The sequence below is a fragment of the Scylla paramamosain genome, chromosome 47 (assembly GCF_035594125.1).
Source record: "Scylla paramamosain isolate STU-SP2022 chromosome 47, ASM3559412v1, whole genome shotgun sequence".
Taxonomy (NCBI): Eukaryota; Metazoa; Arthropoda; class Malacostraca; order Decapoda; family Portunidae; genus Scylla; species Scylla paramamosain.
The window spans coordinates 7072834-7096453 of NC_087197.1; the positions used below are offsets into that span (position 1 = coordinate 7072834).

Below are 23620 nucleotides of genomic sequence, written 5' to 3' on the forward strand. Positions count from 1 at the left end.
TGTGCATAAAAGACAGCAGAAATAATGTGGCAATTGATGCTTACATAGGGAAAAGTGTATTGGCTAATGTACCTACAACTAACTGTTGACACGCAAATACGCATCTCATGGCCATAGGGAAAAAAAATCTTGTGCCTGTAAACTTTAGGTTTCCGTATTATAAACGACCATAGGGAAAAAATATTGTGCCTGTAAACTTTCAGGTTTCCGTATTATAAACGGCCATAGGGAAAAAAAAAACTTGTGCCTGTAAACTTTCAGGTTTCCGTATTATAAACGGCCATGGGGAAAAAAAATCCTGTACCTGTAAACTTTCAGGTTTCCGTATTATAAACTTCTGTCTTTCATTAGCAGCAAATGAAACATATTTTCCTATGCTCTATAGTATATACATTATTTACAATTATCTATACCACTCTAGTATATCTTGAGAGTGTGATATACCTCAAAACACGGGTCCAGACAAAGAGCCGTGTCGCAGGGCACACACATGAACCTCGTATCTTTGCGTTGCTTTGGCCGGAGTGTGGTGGTGCGGCAGACGTGGCAAGGCTTTTGGGCGTTTTTCTTGGCAGCTGTAGGTCGGATATACTTGGGAAAATGACGACCTGTGAGACGTGTAGGATCGTCACCATGAGATGCTCGTCGTCGTCCTGCTGTAGGAAGAGGCTCCGAATACTGCTCAAGAAGCTGTCTTATTACCTCCCTTGTGAAGTCATGGAGTGTCGGCTTCTCGCCAGTTTTGACCTGGTATAGAATATGGGCGTTGAGGACAGCACAGTCAATCAGATGAAAAAACATCTTTTTGTACCATTTCATTGTTTTCCTTGAACATTCCACAGATGACATCATGCTGTCACTTTTATCTACAAGGCGCATGTTTTGGTTGTAGACAATAACACATTCAGGTTTGTCGATGAAGGTTTTTGTGGAATGGTCAATGTTCTCACTCGTTTGCAACTTTGGTTCATGGACACTGGTGAGGAGATGAACGTCTCTCTTGTCCTTCCATTTCACTGCAAGAATGTTGTTTGCCTGCTTGTGAACAACATCGCCTTTCTGCAGTCCGATGGGGAATTTGGCCATAAACTTGCGATTTGGCTTTACCGTACCACAGGCCCCAGTCATTCTCTCATGCAGATAGTGGAGCAGTGTAGGACTGGTGTACCAGTTGTCAACAAAAAGTATATGTCCTTGACCAAGGTAAGACTCAAGCATGGTACTGACAACGCTTCCTGATATGCCCAACTTCTTATTCTCTTTGATGTTTGTTCTTGCCCCAGTGTACAAAATCATGTCCAAAATGAAGCCAGTTTCACAGTCACAAAGAACAAATAGTTTTAGGCCAAATCGGTGGCGCTTGGATGGGATGTACTGGCGAAAGTGTATATTACCACGCCACAGAACCAAACTTTCATCAATAACTAAATTTTGAAATGGTTTGAATGATGACTTGAAACTATGGCAAATGTAGTTAAAGATGGGCCTTATTTTTCTCATTTTGTCATCATCAGTTGGCTGAGTGTTATCTTGGAAGTGTAAGGCCTGTAGCAAAGCAATGAACCTGTTTACTGACATGATTTTACTGAAAATAGGCTGGCGAAGAAGTGGATCTGTCGACCAGTATTCCTTATAATTTTCCCTTGGAGTGAGCCCCATCAGCATAACTAAAGCCAAAAATGAGTACATTTCTTTTACATCTGTGTCCTGCCATTGCAAGAAACGAGAGTGTGGATGGAGTATTTTACCTGCTATCATAAAGCCATGAAACTTGTTGCTTTCTTTGACTATATGAGCCATTATGTCTTCCGTGAAAAACAACCTAAAATATTCACTCTCTGTGCTGCCATCATGAACGAGTCCATGTGGTATACCACGACCATGAAGATCAAACTGAAAATCAGTGGGCAAAAGTCATGCCCATCTCTCCATTCCCATTGTACATCAGCATCAGCATTTATTGTTTGGTGTTGAGCTTGGGATGTAGATGGTGTGTGCGCTTGACTAGCGAGGTCATGCAGTGGCTGAGAAGCTGATAGTGAGGAAGCACCTACTACAAGCCCGGACTCCCCACCATCCCTTTTCCGCTTCTTGCTGGAATGAGCAGGAGCAGATTCACTTTCATTTTCATCACCACTCCCCCTGTCTGATTGTATGTAATCAGAGTCATCTTCATCGTCCTCCTCAGAGAGATCACTGTCCCCCAACTCTGTGACATTATCGTCATAGAGAATATTCTCTATTTGCGCCGATGTCAAGCCCCGCGGCATGGTGCACAGGACAACACGTGCTAACAGCGAGGGTGTAGCAGCGTGTCTGGCTATCATGACTCATTGCCGGGCCAGCCCGCCAACCCGGCGCCTCACGCCCCAGGGCTGCCAACACAACCGACGGTGACTGTACGCATGAACACAAAATATATTGAAATTGCTATTCAAGTTGGAATAATATAAAAATAGCTGATCTACTGAACAGTATTTTGAGTATATTGATAAGTAATTATGACACCACTAACATATTTTTATAAATATACCTATTTTTTCAATAAATCATTCGTGGTCATGGATACCTTCTATGTAATAGACCACAGCAATACAATAAAAATGAGAGTGAGCTTTCAAAATCATATTTAGGCATAGAAAAGACATCTTGAACCATTTCTACAGGTTTAGGTGCCGTGAAGTAAAAGAAAACGATGATCGTATATATATGTACTAAACACTTTCCCTCCCGAACGTATATATACGTACTAAACACTTTACGGGTTAAGTAAAGCGAAAGTTTCACTGAGTCTTTCGCTGAGTGTGGTGAAGTCTGAAGCCCAAATGATTAGGTCGTCTAAGTAATTTTTCATCCAACCCTTCTTCACGAGAGGAGCTAACAATGAGGCCATATGTCTAGTAAAGATAGCTGGAGAACAGCTTAATCCAAAAGGTAGCCTTTTAAACCTATAGAGAGTCACCCCATCACTGAAGGCTGTGAGGTCTCTGCTACCTTCCTCCAATAGAATTTGAAAATAAGCCTCCCTCATATCTAGCGTGGCATAGAACTGATGGCCAGCTGCTTGTTCAACTAATTCTTCTAGGCGGGGAAGCGGGTAAATGTCAGTAGTTAAGTGTTTGTTGACATGTCGGTAGTCAAGGCACATTCTTTTACTTCCATCCGGTTTATTGACTAATACTATAGGAGAGAGCCATGCAGATGTAGATTTTTCAATGATATCTCTGTTCTCCATATCTGTTAACATGTCTGATATCAGGGTTTTAGCTTCCTCGGGGTATCGGTACCTAGGACCACGACTAGGCTCTGGATTAGAGATATTAATTTTAGCAGGAGGCCCTTTCATTAATCCAAGTTCGTTTTTGTCTACTATGAATAAATCATGGTGATTGAGAATGATATTTTTTAAGATTGTTTTCTGCTCTCTAGTAAGGTTATTCCATTTCTGTTGTCTTATCAACTCCTCGAGTCTTTGTGGCCTACTCTTTGACTCTTGACACCTTGTTTGGTCGTTGTGTGGCAACAGATCATTGTGGATTTCTAGGGAAGGAGTGGCTTGCTTTTGGTGGATGACTTTGACCGTCGGGGAGGAGATGTTTTCAAAAGTGCCTAATAGGGTTCCTGGTTTGACTGTTTTCTGGCCCTTAGTATCATTAATAAATGGGAGGGGGACCTTTTTATTCTCATCTACTGTTACAATCAAGGGGTGATGATTAGGCGTTAAACATGGCTGAGGCTGGACTAACAAAGTTTCTCCTGGGTCTTCTTTCACCGAGATAGGAAGAAACTGAGCTCGGTAGGGATCAAGTTTGATGGTATGAGTTAGACGGATGTGATCTGTTTGACTTGGAGTGGTAGGAAGAATAGGTACCTCGTGAACTCATTCCACCTTGCCTTTCTGCCTTTTGATATGATTAACAAGGTATGTGGTTTTACCCCACTTTACTGTATTTGTCTTACCATTCCATTGAAAAGGAGCTTGTGAAAGTATGTCTGTCCCGAGTAAGACGTCAGCATCAAGGTAGCTATTCGGGACTACAGGGCACCATTGTTTGTGTATAGTCTCTTCACCTACTCCTATCTCTAGTAAGGTCATCCCCAAGATTCGTAAGGGTGAACCAGTTACCCCTTGTAGTATAGGTACTGCTCGCCTTTGTGATATAGCTCCTTCTAATTTCTCTACCGCAGCCTTTGTGATTAAAGTATAGCCGCTACCAGTGTCAATGACAGCTTTAAGAATTTTCTTGTTAACTATGAGATTGATAGCGGGGGATGTGAGTCCCTGGGTGAGTCATATATTCTGATTTGGTTTTCCGGGGCAGTCTTTATTTCCTCTCCAGCACCCATGCTGTCTACAGGCAAAGCATGATCCACGGGCAGGTTTTCTCCAGCACTCCCTCAGCGTGTGACTATGGGTTTGACAGTGTGAGCAATATTTAGCGGGTTGTGTTGGAGAGGGGGAGGTTCTCAACCTTCCTACTTGATCAGTGAGACTTTTAATCTGCTGCTTAAGTTCCCAAATTTCCTTTGATTCCTTGGATGTTGCATTTGTTAGGTCTGGGGGATTTTGAGTTATTGGGTCAGGGCTACTGTAACGCCAACCCCCCCTCCTCCCTTCTCCTCACCGGTCCGATCAGAGCTCTAATGAGACGAGGCAAAGATCTTCACGGTGAAGAAGAAAAAAGAAGAGGAAGAGAGAAGAGGTGAAGCACGCACACACAATAGAAAAAAAGAAAACATTTTTGATTGGTAATGGTTCTCGCCTTCATCGTCATGGCCAGAGGGTAGGGAGAGGTTAATTATCACACAGTACCTACAGTGTGGCTTTATTAGGAGGAACGAAAAATATAAAAATAGCAAAAAAATAATTAAATGAATAATACTGATGGGATTCTTTGGGTTGACTGACCCACTATGACACTATCGAGTGGTTAATCTAGAAAAAAAAAAAAATAAGGCACTTGAAATTCTGGTATGGCATATACACTTATACTCCGTTACTTAACACTACGAATACACAAGAAAATAATTACTTTTATAACTCCTCAAGAGTACCATTGATTCTGGGCACCGTTATATCCCTAAATAGCGTCACAGCCTTCATCCATCACTTCTCTACGGCAATAATATTGCTCACAACACATTCACAGTAGATTATACTTGACTAAAGAAACATTACATGGCTAACACTTTCCCAAGACTCTGTGGCCTGTCTCCACGTGGGACCAACACCGGCTATTTTATCTGTTGCCAGAGGGAAGGGAGACGCCATTCTGTTGCCAGAGGGAAGGGAAACGCCATTCTGTCAACACGTACAGTCACTATATCTTCACTAGAGACATGAATAATAAACATGAACACAGTAATATTCACTTCTAAATAAAAGAAAAATCAAATATTTCAGAGCTACGAGACCCACCTGTTGCCAGAGGGAAGGGAGACGCCATTCTGTGCTCTCTCCCTCAACACCCCCAGGCCTCTGAAGTTATTGGAACCTTAACTAGTTCTCTCTCTCTCTTCTTTCACAAATAATTTTACTGAACCGTGAGTTTAAATAAAAATGCAGGAATAATTGGCTAGCAAGGTGAGCATATAAGCTGGACATTAGTTGAAGTTAATAATTGAATTCTAAATTACTAACATATTTTATAAGCTAGGGAATGACACCTTATGAGTTACTGGTAGGCTGACGCAACATGATGTAATCCTATTATTCGTATTACCACTGATTAGAGAAAACCACAGTTGAAATAAGTAAAGACTATTTATAACAAATGTTTCAAGACTTTTAAATCACTCCCACGAATACACGCCTTATAAATATACTTTTTCATATAATTACTAAACCTTTAATTACCGCTATTATCCTCCTCTTCACCGCAAGCTACAAAAGAAAACAATTATTGGGGAGACTCAAAGAAACACAGAAATAATAAAAAGGAGCGTTACACACGCCCATTCTCCCAGAGTTAAACTCACGGTGAAGAATACATGCAAAATCCTACCTATACACTTTCCCTATCCTATCCATACATAAGGTCTACTAAACACCTGACACTGACTCAACCACTTACCCTTGAGTCACCTGACTCGTACATTTCTTCCCGTAGGAAATTGTACCAACACCTTTCACATACAGAATACTTACAGGAAAAGAGAACTTGGACCCCAGTCACCCTCTGCTCTACGGGTAATCTATGGAGAAGTCACCTGACTAACTCCGTCACTCTCTTTATTCCCCGTCTCATAGAAAAGGAATAATCTATTACATTCGCAGCATTCGACACATTCGCCAACATTCACACAAATCATTCCTCTTACTACAACGAAGACTGGGGTAATACGTCCTCAAGGGAAACTTAGGACCCGTTAGAGGTGATGACTGTAACTTGAGGAGGAAGTAACCAAGTACGACGTTCCCTGGAAACCTCACTTCTCGAACTAAAGCCCACAAGAATGGGGTACACTTCCCCGAACTGAAACACATAAGCTACCATCTGGTATGAACTGTTTTGACACGACGAGAATTTGGGGACGACTTTCCCGAAATGCCCCACTCTATTTGTGGCTGAGACAGTGTCACTGACCTTCGAACACTTGTGATGGATGAGGATTTCCTGCTCTTAACTCACTTCATTCCTAACCCTCACATCCTATACATTATAACACTGTTCACTTCTCCTCACTCCTGAGTTCGTGCATCACATTAGCACTCCTCAATAAGACGTCTGGGAGGTCGACGGCGGTGGGGAGGGAGGTCTTGATCCTCCTCCTCCTCCTCCTCAACACATCCGTCTGAATAGTTCTCCTCCAACTCCGGAATAATTTCACTCCGGCTCACATACGGTTTCACCTTTTCTGCTGCTCTTTGTACTAACTTCCCAGAATAGGGGTCCTCCACTACATACAGTTGACCGTCCCTGATTACCTCACTCACTCGATATGGTCCTTTCCACTTAGCGTTCAATTTGGTAGAGGTACCAGGCAACGGAGTTTCTGATTTCACCCACACCAAGGACCCAACTGAGACCTTTTCATCACGTCGTTTTCTGTTCGCCACTGCACGGTACCTCCTCTGTGACGTCACACTAGCGTCTTTAATCATGCGCTTAAGTTGCTGAACGTCACTATCTTCAGACTGCACCGTCAGGAGAGGCGCCGTGACGAAACGAGGTGGCTGTCTTGCGAAGAATGCTACATATGGAGAGACCCCCGTGCTGCTATGTACTGCCAGATTCATGTGTGACTGACATTCACTGAGAAGGGCGGGCCACCTTAAAGGGTAACCCTTGCACATTTGGGACAGCACGGTCTTCAGGGTCCGGTGCATTCTCTCGATGAGTCCGTTTGACTGGGGGTGATAGGGAGTGGTGTAGAGCAGTTCTATCCCATGAAGACCAGCCCAGGTTCTTAGTTCTCGTCCCGTGAACTCCAAGGCATTGTCACACAGGATGGAGAGTGGCCGGCCAAAGTCAGAGATGTATTGGGAAAGCTTAGCTACTATACCCTGAGCATGTTTTGTTTTTAGAGGATAAAATTTTACATACCTAGAGAAGTGGTCTATGATGGTGAGGATATACCTTTGACCCTCCTGTCCATTGGTCATGTCAGTGAGATCAATGGCAATCCTCTCCAATGGCTGTGACACTATAGGTAACTCTCGGTATGGCTGTGACATTCCTCGGTTGTGTTTGAATTTTTGGCAGTTTAGACACTCTTTAAGATACTGTATTACATCCGACTTAATAGTAGGCCAATAAAACAACCCTTCTGCCTGCTTGATGGATTTGAACTGCCCAAAATGTCCTGATTGATCATGAGCAACTTCTAGTGCCTTTCTGACTAGGTGTCGGGGTACTACTACAGTGTAATTTAGACTGCCATCTTTGGTCTCTCTAACATAGTGCAACACACCATCCAGAACTTCAAACTGATCAAGGGTTGCCTTAGCAATCTTTCGCCCTGGCAACACCCCACCCTTCAAGTAGTCTAAGAGTTCATTCCAAGTTGGATCTTCGCGCTGCCCTTTAATGAATTCCTCTCGGGTTAGGCCTAACCAGGTAACGTTGGGTTGATGTGTAATAAGCCTAACAGGACGCGACAACTGATCAGCCACTACATTATCTTTTCCCTTTACATACTTTACGCGAAAGTGATACTCGCGCATTTCCAGCATCCACCTAGTTACTCTGGGCGACTTAGTCCGCCTACGGAAGATAGTAGTGAGCGGTTGGTGGTCGGTTTGAATCTCAAAGTTGGTTCCCCAAAGGTAATGGTGGAAATGACGGCAAGCTAACACGACAGCTAACGCTTCTTTGTCGGTGACTGAATACTTCTGCTTGCACTTACTGATCTTCTTAGAATAGTAACCTAGAGGTTGGACACTTTTATCAGGTTGAACTTGGTGCAGTACCGATCCTACGCACTCATCGCTAGCATCTGTGACTAACACCAGAGGAATTTCAGGTTGATAACTAGCCAAAATGGGTGTTGACATAAGTTTTGTTTTGAGAGCCTCGAATGCAACCTGACGTTCATCCGTCCAACTGAACTTTACATCCCCTTTCATGAGATTTGTGAGAGGCATGGCTATCTTTGAAAAATTGGGTACAAATTTCCGATAAAACCCACACATGCCAATAAATCTCCTAACTTGCTTGACATTTTTAGGTGGAGCTTGTTCTCTAATTGCTTCTAGATTTTTCTGATCAGGAGTACTTCCATCCTTAGAAACTCGGTGACCTAGAAATTTCACCTCCTGCTTCACCAAGTCGCACTTAGTCAGATTCAGCTTGATACCTTTCTCCTCTAACAAGGCGAACAGTCTACCCAATCTTTCCATTAGCTGGTCGAAGTACTCGGCCCATAGAATGATATCGTCTAGATAGTTTTTGACCCATCCCTCACGCAACAAAGGCGTCAAGATTTCGGCCATCTTGCGAGAAAAGATTGTGGGTGCGCAACTCAGTCCAAACGGTAACCGACGGAAACGATACAGTGATATTCCATCAGAGAAAGTTGTTAGATCTCGGCTTTCCTCATCCAAGACTACCTGGAAGTATGCATCCTTTAAATCTAGTGTGGCATAGTACTGGTGACCTGCCGCGACATTGACCAAATCCTCAAGCCGAGGTAATGGGTAAAGATCCGCAGCTAGCTGTTCGTTCACCTGTCTAAAATCCAAACACATTCTCTTACTCCCATCAGGTTTGTTCACGAGGACAATTGGAGACAGCCATGCTGCACTCGAAGGCTCAATCACACCTCTCTCCTCCATCTCCACTAGCATTTGAGATACTAACATCTTAGCATGTTCAGGATAACAGTACATAGGAGATTGGCAAGGGTTTGGGTCGGACACGGCAATGTGGGCAGGTTCACCCGAGATGGTGCCTATGTCCTTCTTTTCTAACATGAACAGCTTCTCATGTGATAACACTACATTGGACAATTGTTTTTGTTGATCATTCGCGAGGTGAGCCCAATTCTGTTGATTAATGAGACTCTGCAAACGTTCTGCTCGGGTACCATTTCCTTCTACCACATCATTCTGAGGTTCCAACTCATTCTCAATACGGGTGTGGCACACTTGTGAGGATGTATCCTCGACTGGACCAGAATATTTCTCATAATAGGCCAATACTGTACCTGTCTTTAGGAACTTATGTACCTTGGACAAATTGTCTACAAGTACAGGAATGGTTTGGGTTTCACTGACTTCTACTAACAACGGGCAGGTTTGAGAAGAATGTCGAGATTGAGGATATACCAACAGACTCGATCCCGAGTGTTCATCAACCTCAACTTGAATTACTTTACCCTGGTGGGGCTTCAGATGAACCATATCTTTGAGCTGAACTCGGCTCTTCTCTTCACATTGAACGCTCATGGGAAGAGATTGGCAAACCCTTCCTACACAAACTTGAGTCTTACGGACATGAGAAACAGAATATGAGGTTCCTCCCCAAAGCATCATCTTCTCCCGCGGATTCCAAGTTAATCTTGACCGCTGAATAACATCACAACCTAGCAACAAATCTCTTTGGAGGTATGAATCTGGCACTACTGAAATCCACTGTTTGCACACTTCTTGATCTCCCACATGAATTTCAACTTTTACCATCCCAAGAACTCTTAACGGATCTCCATTTACCGCTGTTAATGATGGCAAACACCTGGATTTATCTATTTCAAGACTCAGCCTACGTACCGTACTTCGCCGGATTAGGGTTACACAACTACCTGTGTCGAGTAACGCAGAACATAGTTTACCACTAACTATGAGGTTGACTACAGGTGATAGATCTTCTCGGCCTAGTCATTGAGTAGAATCACCGACTGATACGTTGGGTGTTCCTTCTGTCAATTGTGTGTTACGGACTGACTGGGATTTCTTGGGAAGGGCACTTGTTCTCCCATCATTTTTCTGGGGAACTGAAGGTGTCCGTGGGGTTTTTCCCGGGCATGTGGGATTACCCCGACGGCAGCCGTACCTCCTACAATCGAAACAGTGTCCCCTTTCTGGTTTCCTCCAACAATCTCTCAGGGAATGAGTTTCAGTTTGGCAAAATGCACAGAATTTGCGAGGTGATGAAGGTGCTTTGGAGACACATGACCTACTTATTTGTTGTTGCAACTGATCTAGTTTAGCAGCAATTTTTGACAAATTATTTTCAGACTGGGGAGAGGAAATATCTGATTGGATGCTGGCTAAACTCTGCGAGTTACTGCGAGAGCAAGAACGAGAGGTATCCTCCCCAGGATGATTAGGAACTGAATTGACTGACGCATGTTTTTGCATTAGCAAGATCCGTTCATTTTCTACATGTCCAAGGAATTTGTTCAAGGGAATATTGTCATCCATGAACGTCTCAAGAAGATCTTTACTGCTCTTGGGGAATCCCTGCAATAACTTACGTTTGAGAAGCTTGTCTCGATCAGGTAGAATTTCACCATGAAATGTCCCTCGGATAGCTGCATAGTGACATTTGAACTTGTGAACAAAGGATTGAGGGTTTTCTAGCCAATCATAGTGAAAAGAGTCACTCTGTCTCCAAGCTTGATCAAAATTCAGGTCCACGCCAAACTCTTTGGTTAGGTATGTCTTACAGTCCTCCCATACCTTTACTTCTCCTTGTCTTTGCGCTGTGTGAATCATAACCGCCAAGTCCCCATCAACTCGCGACTTAGCCACTTCCGGCTTGACTCTAACCTCTGAGGTTGACTTCGCAGGGGTACTTGTCATGACTGGGGCTAATGGCATGGAATGACTAGGGAGTGAGGTTTGAACTTGCAACTGACTGTTTGAAAGAACGGCTGGAGTACCTCCTCCCTCTGGGGGAACTGCCCTACTCAGCGAGTCCTCCAATCCATCAATTCTCATTGACATATTTTCAAGTTTAGCCACCATAAACTTCATTGTATCTATCATTACCTGATTGGCATTGACCTCTGATTCTCCCTGCTCTGGATTTTCCCATCTAACTCCACCGTATTCTTCATTCTCCTCCATATCTATTAGTGACTCTATGCGATCCATGTTGAACTTTAGTGTACAGGGCCAAATAGACAAGCTTTGGCTTTGCTAATATTCATAGCCAACTTTTGTTGAATTTGAGCCTTGGCACTGGTTTCGAAATGTACTCCATCTCTTCCAAGGGTAAACACAAAACTGTTAAAATTGATACACAAGAACTGTTTACTTTTAAGCAAAGCGGCATTCACTGCACGTTTTATCTTTTTATAGCGTTCATTCGGAATTACTGGTCTGCTAGATGGATACTGTCTATTTTCTATTTCTACCAAAATAACCTTCGAACCGCAATTTCGTTCAATTTCTTTGCCAATGTTCAGAATTGTATCTGTTAATTCACAAGGCTGTGTATTAGGATTGATGTCATTGCTTCCTAACCAGAGGAAAGTGAGGTCATGTCTCCATGCCAAGACGTGATTCAATCTCTCATCATTAAAGAAATTCCTAGCTCTTGCTCCTCCTGCACGATATATCCTTACTTCTGAATTCTCCACTTCCACATCAAACCTACGTGGTACCTGGCTATGACCTACAACAGCCACTTTGAACATTACTTGACCCAATATTACCCAACTGCCAGTACTCTGTCTCTCCCAATACGACTGGCCAAGACTACAGCGAATCCCACCGCTGCCACCAGTGTAACGCCACCCCCCCCCTCCTCCCTTCTCCTCACCGGTCCGATCAGAGCTCTAATGAGACGAGGCAAAGATCTTCACGGTAAAGAAGAAAAAAGAAGAGGAAGAGAGAAGAAGTGAAGCACGCACACACAATAGAAAAAAAGAAAACATTTTTGATTGGTAATGGTTCTCGCTTTCATCGTCATGGCCAGAGGGTAGGGAGAGGTTAATTATCACACAGTACCTACAGTGTGGCTTTATTAGGAGGAACGAAAAATATAAAAATAGCAAAAAAATAATTAAATGAATAATACTGATGGGATTCTTTGGGTTGACTGACCCACTATGACACTATCGAGTGGTTAATCTAGAAAAAAAAAAAAAATAAGGCACTTGAAATTCTGGTATGGCATATACACTTATACTCCGTTACTTAACACTACGAATACACAAGAAAATAATTACTTTTATAACTCCTCAAGAGTACCATTGATTCTGGGCACCGTTATATCCCTAAATAGCGTCACAGCCTTCATCCATCACTTCTCTACGGCAATAATATTGCTCACAACACATTCACAGTAGATTATACTTGACTAAAGAAACATTACATGGCTAACACTTTCCCAAGACTCTGTGGCCTGTCTCCACGTGGGACCAACACCGGCTATTTTATCTGTTGCCAGAGGGAAGGGAGACGCCATTCTGTTGCCAGAGGGAAGGGAGACGCCATTCTGTCAACACGTACAGTCACTATATCTTCACTAGAGACATGAATAATAAACATGAACACAGTAATATTCACTTCTAAATAAAAGAAAAATCAAATATTTCAGAGCTACGAGACCCACCTGTTGCCAGAGGGAAGGGAGACGCCATTCTGTGCTCTCTCCCTCAACACCCCCAGGCCTCTGAAGTTATTGGAACCTTAACTAGTTCTCTCTCTCTCTTCTTTCACAAATAATTTTACTGAACCGTGAGTTTAAATAAAAATGCAGGAATAATTGGCTAGCAAGGTGAGCATATAGGCTGGACATTAGTTGAAGTTAATAATTGAATTCTAAATTACTAACATATTTTATAAGCTAGGAAATGACACCTTATGAGTTACTGGTAGGCTGACGCAACATGATGTAATCCTATTATTCGTATTACCACTGATTAGAGAAAACCACAGTTGAAATAAGTAAAGACTATTTATAACAAATGTTTCAAGACTTTTAAATCACTCCCACGAATACACGCCTTATAAATATACTTTTTCATATAATTACTAAACCTTTAATTACCGCTATTATCCTCCTCTTCACCGCAAGCTACAAAAGAAAACAATTATTGGGGAGACTCAAAGAAACACAGAAATAATAAAAAGGAGCGTTACACTACCAGTGGGTTTTGATCTAGATTTTCCCAGTTCAGGTTTAATTCTAGCAATGGGGGAAGTATGGGCAGCCTCGAGCAGTTGGCGCTCATGTTCTACCCTGTCAATAAATTTATCAAGAGGATAATCCTCATCCAGGAAACCTTCTAGTCTAGCCTTTGCTTCTTGGGTTAAGCCCTGCCACAACTTTCTTTTGATAATTTTCTCACATTTAGGGAGTTTCTCTCCTGGAAAGCTCGTCTCTAGGGTGGCATATTTGCAAGTGAATTTGTTGGCAAATGCTTGGGGAGATTCTACCCAGTCATATGTCTGTGCGTCTATGTCTCTCCACGCCCTGTCAAAGTTAACCTCTTGGGAGAATTGTGATAGAAGCAATTGTTTAATACTATTCCAGGTGTGACAATGATGTAAGGTTTGATGGTTATGTATGAGAGCCGCGAGCTCGCTGCTGACCCTACTCTTTGCAATTTGCACTTTGCAGGTGTCCTCATTGCTACTTTGCTCCACCAGTTCAATGAAAATTTGCAGTTGGGTAGTTGAGTCAAGACCTTGTAGGTGGTGGAGTTCAAGAATTGGGATATCTCGGGGTTTGGTGGGAGTGCTAGGTGCTCTGTGTAAATTAGGGATGTTAGCCAAGCGCCCAATTACCTGATTTTGTTGATTTAAGATTTGCTTTAGTTCCTCTACTTCCTGTTCTAAAGTGTTCAAGTCTTTCCCTTTACTTTCATGTTTAACTGCTCCCAGGCTCTCTCTGGTGTTATGATCCATTAAGTCCTGCCACGGGTCTAATCCACCCCTTGGGAGGCGAACATTATCAGTCATCTTTGCTCACATGGAAGTTTAACGTACTGGGTGTAGAACACAATCTCTCAGTTTGATTGTTAGGTGACCTGCGATACACAGTATGCGCTCAGGTTTTCTTCTTCCAGGACATTGTGTTCTACTCCACTGCCTCTCTATCGCTACTGTGACCTTCAATAACTCTTTTGATCTTACTGATTACTTGAGCTTGGCCTCTCTCGTCCCAGTGAACACCATCCTCGCTCAGTTCTTGTACAAATTGAATATTATTAAAATGAATGTTTGGGGTCTTCAGGGCTCTCTTTACTCTATTATTGATTCCTACTTGGAATTTCTTATATTTCTCCACTGACGTTCCCTTAGGGTTGGTCCTGGGTTCAATTTGGCAGACATGCACTAGTGATTGGCATTTGGCAGTGATTTCTTTGATGATGTTCTTAACATCGGAGAAAATCCTAGCGGGATTGGTAGATGTTTCTATGTCATTGCTGCCTATCCACAAGATGGTCAAGTCATGTTCCCACCCGAGTACTCGATTTAACCGATCATCCTCAAAGAAAGTTCTAGCCTTTGCTCCAGGGACTCTGAATATCCTAATTTGCACATTTGTTACCTTTAGATGCCGGGGAATCTGGCTATGCCCTACAAGTGCCACCTTCAACATTTACAATTATTTCCAGTCTCCACCTCTTTCGGTCAGTCGCGAAATAAATGCCACCGCTGCTCACCAGTTTAGTGCCCACGAAAAAAAAAAAATATATAAAATAAAAGTCACCTTCAGTTAGTGCCCACGAGTGATGTTCCCTTGTGGCAGACGATAATCACAAATCCTATCACTGGATTAAAAGAAATACAAATATTGACACTTTTATAGATTTTTAATTGATAATGGAATAATCCGAATAATAATAATAAAAAAAAGGAATCCAGAAATACAAAAGAATGGTAGCGTACTCTTCAGTTACATAAAACTGCGATGGAGATATCTTCGCGACTACTGAATTGCGAGGGAGACCAGAGAATAAATAAATAAATAAAAAATATACCTAAAAGGTATGTATAGACCTGAGGACAGTCTCACACGGTGATCTCGAACCAGGTGGTTGCACTAGTCACGTGGAGAGAATCAACAAAAGGAACGAAAAAATGTGAATATCTATCCACACAGAACAATAGTTTATCAACAGGAATATCTGAGGAGAATCCGAGAGAGACTGAGGAGAATCCGAGAGAGACTGGCTTTGCTTGTGAGGAAATAGGCGGGAAACTAAGGATAAAGGTTTCCAGTGGGGAAATTTATTAAGAGTTATAATTTTGTGTTAGTGGGGGGGGCGACTAGGTTGTGAGTTCAGGGATGAAAAATATGAATAATTAAGTTACTGTTTACTTTATAGTTGTTACTTTAAGAAGTTTAATTCAATGGACTTTTGAAATCAATTGGGGAATTAGTCAAGGTCTGGTATCTCTTCCCGGCTTGCGTAGCAACAGGGGTAAGAGGACGGCGAAGCAAAGAAGACTTATCAGATTCGTCAACCTCATTGGCGTGACGTAATTATCTGGGATTTGTTTGAGCTGGCTTAAGACCTTACCATTATAGAATTAATTTTATCGTATTAAGGGCTCCCCATTCTCTGGAATTAGGTGAAAAATTCGCCTCTATAACCTGGCCAAGCAGGAGAAATTACGTTTATTCACGGGGTAAATTTATCATAGAAGTGGTCAACACAGTGACGCTGAGAGGGAGAAAAAGTAAGGACAAAAGGAAACTGAGGAGAGGAGGGGAAGGGGGGGGTTAGTCACATGATACTGAGACTGTCTGGTCATCCCCGCACATTACATGGGCCTTAGCCTAGAAAAAAAAGAAATAGAAATATACATAATTAATTTCCAGCACTACATATGGAACCATCAAAAGGTTAAGAACCCCTGATCTATACTCTTTAGGCAGCCCAATTTTTGGGCAGTAAAATAAAAATAAATAAATAAAGAAAGAAAGGAAGAAGGATTTGTGATGTATATGCACACAAAGTACAAATGAATAATATTTTCAGTATACTTATGTATGTAATTACATTATCGGTAGAAATCATGAGATTATTATCTGAAGATATTTCATAATCAAATATTGGATGAAGAAAATAAGAAAAGAAAACGAAAATAAAAGTATTAATAGAGAAAGACGTCAGTATGAGGAAATTATATGTTGTTTATAGTGTTTTTTAAATGTTTTCAATGATGTATGAATTTTGGTTTGCTCAGGAATGGAATTCCATGTTTTAAACCGTATATATAACAGAGAGGGTTTAGGAAGGGGGATAAAGACCCAGGGAGGAGTTAGGATTCTTTTAATCTCTAACGTTTCGGCTGAATAGCCATCCTCAGAGAGACTGATTTACATGAGTGAAAACACACTATTTATAACAACATACAAAATTTTCTCATTTGGCATTCGTACAGAGTATTGCCATCCTGGCGTGTAGCTCACCTAATTTTATTTTCCTAGATGGCATTATCCGCCTACGTGATGAGCCTTTACTGGGGATTTTCCTTGTACCTGACCTGAGGGCCAATTTGGCAGAATTACCCGCCCTAGTTGTTATGAGGGCTCCCTCTATAGCTTTTCTCATTCTTTTCTTCAATCCAACTCTAATTTCTTTAGCCTCTTCCCATTTTGGTAGGTGTTTACATTTTTCTATGTGCAATACAAGGGAGTTTGATGTGTTGTGTTTTAAAACATCTTTCCTATGCTCTGCTATTCTTGTTTTAAGTCCCCTGCCTGTTTCTCCTATGTACTGCTTTGTACAACCTTTGCATGGTATGCTGTACACTACGCTGTTATTATTAACAAGTCCGGTCTCTTTAGTCCTCGTTAGCTCACCAATTTTCTCTCCCGCTAATGTTGCTATTTTTAATCCTGTTTTAGACAAATATTTATTGATTATGGAAGCCTTGTCCGAATTTGGTACACATATATACCTCTCTCTTTCGCTGGTTGTACAGGGATCTTTATTCTCTTTGTTTGCTGAATCGTATGAAGCTGGACTCAAGCAGTGTTTTTCAAGAAACGTGGAAACTGGTGGAAGCATCTTACGAGCTGTCACTACTTATTGCAAAAACAAAGAAGCCTCACTCTGTGGGGGAGACTCTTGTAAAACCCTGCATTTTGAGTGCTGCAAATACTGTGCTTGGGGAAGAAAGCCAAAGAAAGTTATCAAAGATTTCCTTATCAGATAACACAGTGAAGCGTCGCATTGACGAACTTTCAGAAGACATAAAAGAACAAGTTTTGGACAAAATAAAAGCATCTCGCTTCTTTGCAATACAGTGCGATGAAAGTACTGATGTTGCTCACCTCTGCCAGCTGCTTGTTTATTCTCGATTCGTGGATGAAGGAACTGTGAAAGAAGAAATTCTTTTCTCAGCAGCACTGGAGACAACAGCAAAGGCCATCAATGTTTTTTCAAAGGTTGATGAGTTTTTCCAAGAGCACGGTCTTTCATGGGAAAAATTAGTCGGTGTTTGTACTGATGGTGCCCCATCAATGATTGGATCTCGCTCTGGATTTGTGAAGCTGGTGAAAGAAAAAAAATCCTGCTGTAACTGGGACTCACTGTGTTATCCACAGACAATCATTAGCAAGCAAAACTCTGCCTGGTAATCTACGCAGTTCACTGAATTTGGAAATAAAAGTGGTGAATTTTGTAAAGAATAGCTCTTTGAATTCTAGGCTTTTCGCAGCTCTTTGCTCAGATTTGGGCACTGATTACAAGACTCTCCTGTTTCACACCGAAGTCCGCTGGCTTTCCAAGGGAAACATGCTGAGTCGTCTTTACGAGCTCAAAGATGAAGTGAAAATTTTCTTGCAGAAGCAGAAACAAGACAAACTGTATGAAGCATTCAGAGAGGAAGACTTTCAGCTCTCACTAGCATACCTTGTGGACTTTTTTGAGGCTATCAACAACCTCAATTTGAAGCTACAAGGAAGAAACACAAACATCATTGCACACTGATGTGATCAGAGCTTTCACCGAAAAATTCATCTTTGGAAACGAAAAGTACAAGTTGGGAACTTTTCATCGTTCTCACATCTGAATGAGCTCTTATCTGAGAAGAGAAACAATGAGCAGTATGACGTGACAAAAGAGGTTTTATCACATCTGCATTCCCTTGCTGAGGAATTTATACACTATTTTCCAGATGTCTCAATGGAGAATTCTCTTTGGACATTGGTGCAGAATCCATTTAACACTGATGTGGAGTTGTTACTGGAATCACTGCAAGAGGAAGCCATCGATTTGAAATGTGACTCCAGCGCGAAAAGGGACTTTGAAACAATTAAGTTAGAAGAGTTTTGGGTGAAATATCTCCCCATGTACCCAAAAATAGGTGAAGAAGCACTTCGTGTGATTCTTCCCTTTTCTTCTACTTATCTTTGTGAAGCAGGATTTTCAGCTCTTGTTGTTCTGAAAACAAAACAGCGCAACCGACTTGATGTAGAAAATGACTTGCGTTGTGCGCTGTCATCCTTCAATCCTAGAATTTCTGATCTTGTGAGGAAGAAGCAGCAGCATCCATCTCACTAAATTAGTTCATAAATTTTGCCTTAGTCTCATGAGTCATTCCAAATATTATATGCCATGTTTTCAAATTATTTTTTTCTTAAAATTGCAACTCAATTTTGCCAATTTGCTAATGTTCAAACCTTTTTTTTCGCTCATTTTGAACCAAATGTTTCCTTTTTAGTTACTGGAATGTACTATTATTTGTTTGAGTGGCTTTCATTATTAAAATGTAATACAAACAAATATGTTTTCCTGAACAATGCTAAGAAATAAATGTAAGAATCATTTCATATGAAAAAAAAAAAAGAGGCACTGGGGGCGTGCGGGTCTACTGGAAGCAAAAAGGGGGCGTCAGGTAAGATAGTTTGGGAACCACTGCCTTAGACGGAGTTCAGAGCTAACTATAATTCCTAATCTTTCTCGTACCCTTTACCTACCAGAGTTTGGTTGTCTAATGTGTACCTATTGTGTGGGTTTCCTCTACCTACGCTAAGCACTTTGCATTTATTGATATTAAATTGCATTTACCATCTATCCGTCCATTCATTCATTCTATCTAAGTCTGCCTGCAAGGCGATGGCATCCGATTCTGACCTAATTAATCTACCTATCTTTGTGTCATCCGCAAATTTACTAACATCACTACTAATTCCACTATCCAAGTCATTGATATACATTAGAAATAACAATGGCCCTAATACTGATCCCTGTGGTACCCCACTAATTACATGACCCCACTCGGATTTCGAGCTATTTATTACCACTCTCTGTCGCCTGTTACCAAGCCATGATCCTATCCAGCCTAACACCTTCCCATCTATCCCGTGTGCCCTAACCTTTCTCAGGAGCCTTTGATGGGGTACCTTGTCAAATGCTTTACTAAAGTCCAGATATAAGATATCATAACTATCACCATTATCTACTGCCTCGTACACCTTACTGTAAAAACTTAATAAGTTTGTCAGGCAAGACTTCCCCTTCGTGAAGCCATGCTGTGACTGATTTATCAAGTTATGTTTGTCTAAATGTTCCCTAATGTTCCTCGCTATTATTGACTCTAACATTTTACCTACGACTGAAGTTAAGCTGACAGGTCTATAATTAGACGCTAAAGTTTTATCTCCTTTCTTAAAGATGGGTACTACATTAGCCTGCCTCCACATTACTGGTACCTCACCCGACTCCAGTGATTTCCTAAAGACAGAAACTAACGGCTCACTAATAATCTCTTTACATTCCTTAAGTACTCTGGGATATATTTCATCAGGTCCTGGTGACTTGAACTTTTTAGCCTATCTATCTCCTGTTCCACTATCTCCCTAGTTATGGAAATATCTGTCAGCTTCTCATTCTCATCTGCTCTAAACACCTGTTCACTATCTCATCTCTAGCTAAAACAGCTTTTATGAAGTTAGGTGTTCTGAGACGTCTCCGCCAGTTTTTCTCACCCCCCCCCTAGCTGCTAACTCTGTACAAGGGCCTTATCCGTCCATGTATGGAGCATGTTTCACATGTCTGGGGGGGTTCCACTCATAATGCTCTTCTAGACAGGATGGAATCAAAAGCTTTTCGTCTCATCAACTCCTCTCCTCTAACTGACTGTCTTCAGCCTCTCACTCACCGCCGCAATGTTGCATATCTAGCTGTCTTCTACCGCTATTTTCATGCTAACTGCTCTTCTGATCTTGCTAACTGCATGCCTCCCCTCCTTCCGTGGCCTCGCTGCACAAGACTTTCTTCTTTCTCTCACCCCTATTCTGTCCACCTCTCTAATGCAAGAGTTAACCAGTATTCTCAATCATTCATCCCTTTCTCTGGTAAACTCTGGAACTCCCTGCCTGCTTCTGTATTTCCACCTTCCTATGACTTGAATTCCTTCAAGAGGGAGGTTTCAAGACACTTATTCATCAATTTTTGACCACTGCTTTGACCCTTTTATGGGACTGGCATTTCAGTGGGCATTTTTTTTATTAGATTTTTGTTGCCCTTGGCCAGTGTCCTTCCTACAAAAAAAAAAAAAAAAAATGATCCCCGCTCTACAAGTGGTTACCCCGGAGTGACTAGACGTGATGTGATCATCGTGGAGCAGGGACGGCCTACGGACTGTGGTGATTGGTGGCAGACTATAACTACACAGTGACTATATGCTGGTCGTCCAGGTACTCTATTATTTTAACTTTTGTCTTGTTTGGAATCTATGCCCTTGGAACTATGCCGAAGCAGGACGAGGGTTCGCTACTTACATCTGGTGTGTTTTACAGTAATTGAATCACAGTTTGTTCTTGCCAAGATCACTGTTTCAAGTATTAAATTTCACCATATATTATCAAATTTGCCACTTAGAGTAATCAATCAATTGAGTGATGAAGTCATCAATTCTTCAGACTATGGTGAATTAAAGCAATCTTTGATATCTCTTTTCACCAGGTCAAAACCTGAACTTTTTGACTCTCTTGTTAATCAAAATAACATAATGTGTGACAGACCTTCCAGGTATTTGAGAGAGTTGCGTAAAATAGCTGCTGAACTAAGGATGGATGATTCCTTTATAAAGTTGAAATTTTTTAAAGCACTACCTAGTAGCATCAGACCTCTCCTAGTGACATATGAGGAGAGCTCTACACTAGAGGAAATGGCTTGTGTAGCTGAGACATTGTAGGCCTATGGCTCAAGTAATGCAAGTGTAAACAACAGCGCTAATGTTTCCATGGTGGAAGGTAGACAAGGGTCCAGGCCTGCGAACCGGAACAGAGATAATGGTATAGAGGCCCAAATTTCACTTCAGCTTGTCAGGATAATGTATTTTCTAGAACTTGTGTTCCCATTGGAGTGCGCGCCTTTCATGAAGGGCAGCGTCCTCAGGTGTGCAGGTACCATCTGTCTTATGGTAACAGGGCAAAATCATGTAAACGATGGTGTATACTTTCTTCTACAGCTTCTAATATTTTGTCAGATTCTCATCCTAATTCTCGTTCTTCTTCTCCCACTCGCGTATTCCACCAGGTGGGAAACTAGTAGGGCAGTCTGTAGAAATATCAGTTGCGACCGTCGGACTGCCACTTAAAGTAAGTGCCACAATCGGCTGCAAGAATTGCCAATTTTTGATAGATATTGGTTCATCACTTTCGCTGCTTCCTAATGAATCAGAACTTACTCCGTTCCTCAGGCCAACTGCTGTTACTCTTACTAATGCTTCAGGTAAACCCATACATTGTTATGGTGAAGTCGATGTAGACCTTGGGATACGATGTATTAGGCATTCCTTCCCTTGGTCTTTCATCATTGCTGACGTTATACATCCAATTTTGGGAACCGATTTTCTTGCAGCTAACTCACTAATAGTAGACTATTAAAACCAGTCGCTAATAGACTCCTCTACCCAATGTAAGATTCCTCTTGAAGTTTCTTATTCTCCTATTTCTTCATATTTGGTTAATTATAATGGGGTAGACTCAAAAGCTGCTGAACTCCTTCCTCAGTTTCCGGTTCTCACTTCACCTTTGCAGTTGTCAGCCACTACACCTCCTGTGGAAACTATACACCATCGTATTGATACAGGTGACTCGCCTCCTATACATTTCAAAGCAAGACCTTTGACAGGTGAGAAACTCAAAGCGGCTAAAGATGAATATAAGTTTTTGCTTAATGCCGGAATCATTCGGCGCTCTAACGCACCTTGGGCGTCTTCTCTGCATCTCGTGCCTAAGAAGGAGCCTGGTGCTTGGAGACCTTGTGGTGACTATCGCGGACTCAATAACGTAACTGTGAATGATAAATATCCCATACCACATTTGCGCTGTCTCACCATGTCACTTAAGGGTAAGACCATATTTTCAAAGATCGATTTACAGCGTGCATACTTACAGATCCCTGTGGCCAAAGACGATGTACCTAAGACTGCAGTATGCACACCGTTTGGTCTGTTTGAATTTCTGTATATGCCCTTTCGTCTTAAAAATGCAGGTTCCACTTTTCAGCGCTTCATTGACACCATATTGGTTAATGTTAAGAACACTTTCACCTACTTGGATGACATCTTAGTAGCTAGTACAGCTCTTGAAGAACACATTGCTGATGTTAAGACTGTTCTTTCTACTTTAGCAAAACACAACTTAAGACTATCTATAGATAAATGTGAATTTTTCAAGTCATCGCTCACCTTCCTTGGCTATGAGGCCAGTGCTCATGGAATTAGACCACCTCAAAACCGCGTCACTGCAATTTCAGAGTTTCCTTTACCTCAAACTTCAACTGCATTGCGCCGTTTTATGGGGATGCTAAATTTCTTTAGACAAATGATCCCTAATTTTGCCGATGTTGCTTATTCATTGACAGAACTCTTACAGCATAATCCATCTTCTAAATCTCTCTTATGGACAGATGTTGCAAGGGACTCCTTCAACAATTTGAAGCAAGCCCTAGTTACTTGTCCTACCCTCGCCTATCCCTCTCAGAAGGCAACAGATTACCAGCTTGTGACTGACAGCTCGAGCTTCGCAGTTGGCGCAGCTCTATACCAGATTATAGATGACCCGCCTACGCCTACGCCTCTAGGATTTTATTCCAAAAAGCTCTCTGACACTCAGAAAACCAATTCCACCTATGACAGAGAACTCTTAGCTTCTTATTTGGCTGTCATTCACTTTAAAACACTCATTGATGGCCACTCGGTCACCTTGTTCCTTGACCATAAACCTTTAGTTTCTGCCTTTCATTCTAAGTC

The 23620-nt window shown here is 41.8% G+C and overlaps 1 protein-coding gene and 1 pseudogene across 1 annotated transcript; one reads left to right on the top strand and one right to left on the bottom strand.

Moving 5' to 3' along the window:
* Positions 1–417: 417 nt before the first annotated feature.
* On the bottom strand, positions 418–1800 carry LOC135095053 (piggyBac transposable element-derived protein 4-like). The gene has a single exon (XM_063995692.1). The coding sequence runs from the start codon at positions 1798–1800 to the stop codon at positions 418–420; it is 1383 nt and encodes a 460-aa protein (XP_063851762.1).
* Positions 1801–17000: 15200 nt separating this feature from the next.
* On the top strand, positions 17001–20263 carry LOC135094966 (protein FAM200C-like; annotated as a pseudogene).
* The last annotated feature ends 3357 nt before the right edge of the window (positions 20264–23620 follow it).

What these genes read in the sequence shown, in the direction of transcription:
- LOC135095053 (XM_063995692.1), bottom strand. Translation starts at nt 1,800, where the DNA reads ATGGCTCATATAGTCAAAGAAAGCAACAAGTTTCATGGCTTTATGATA.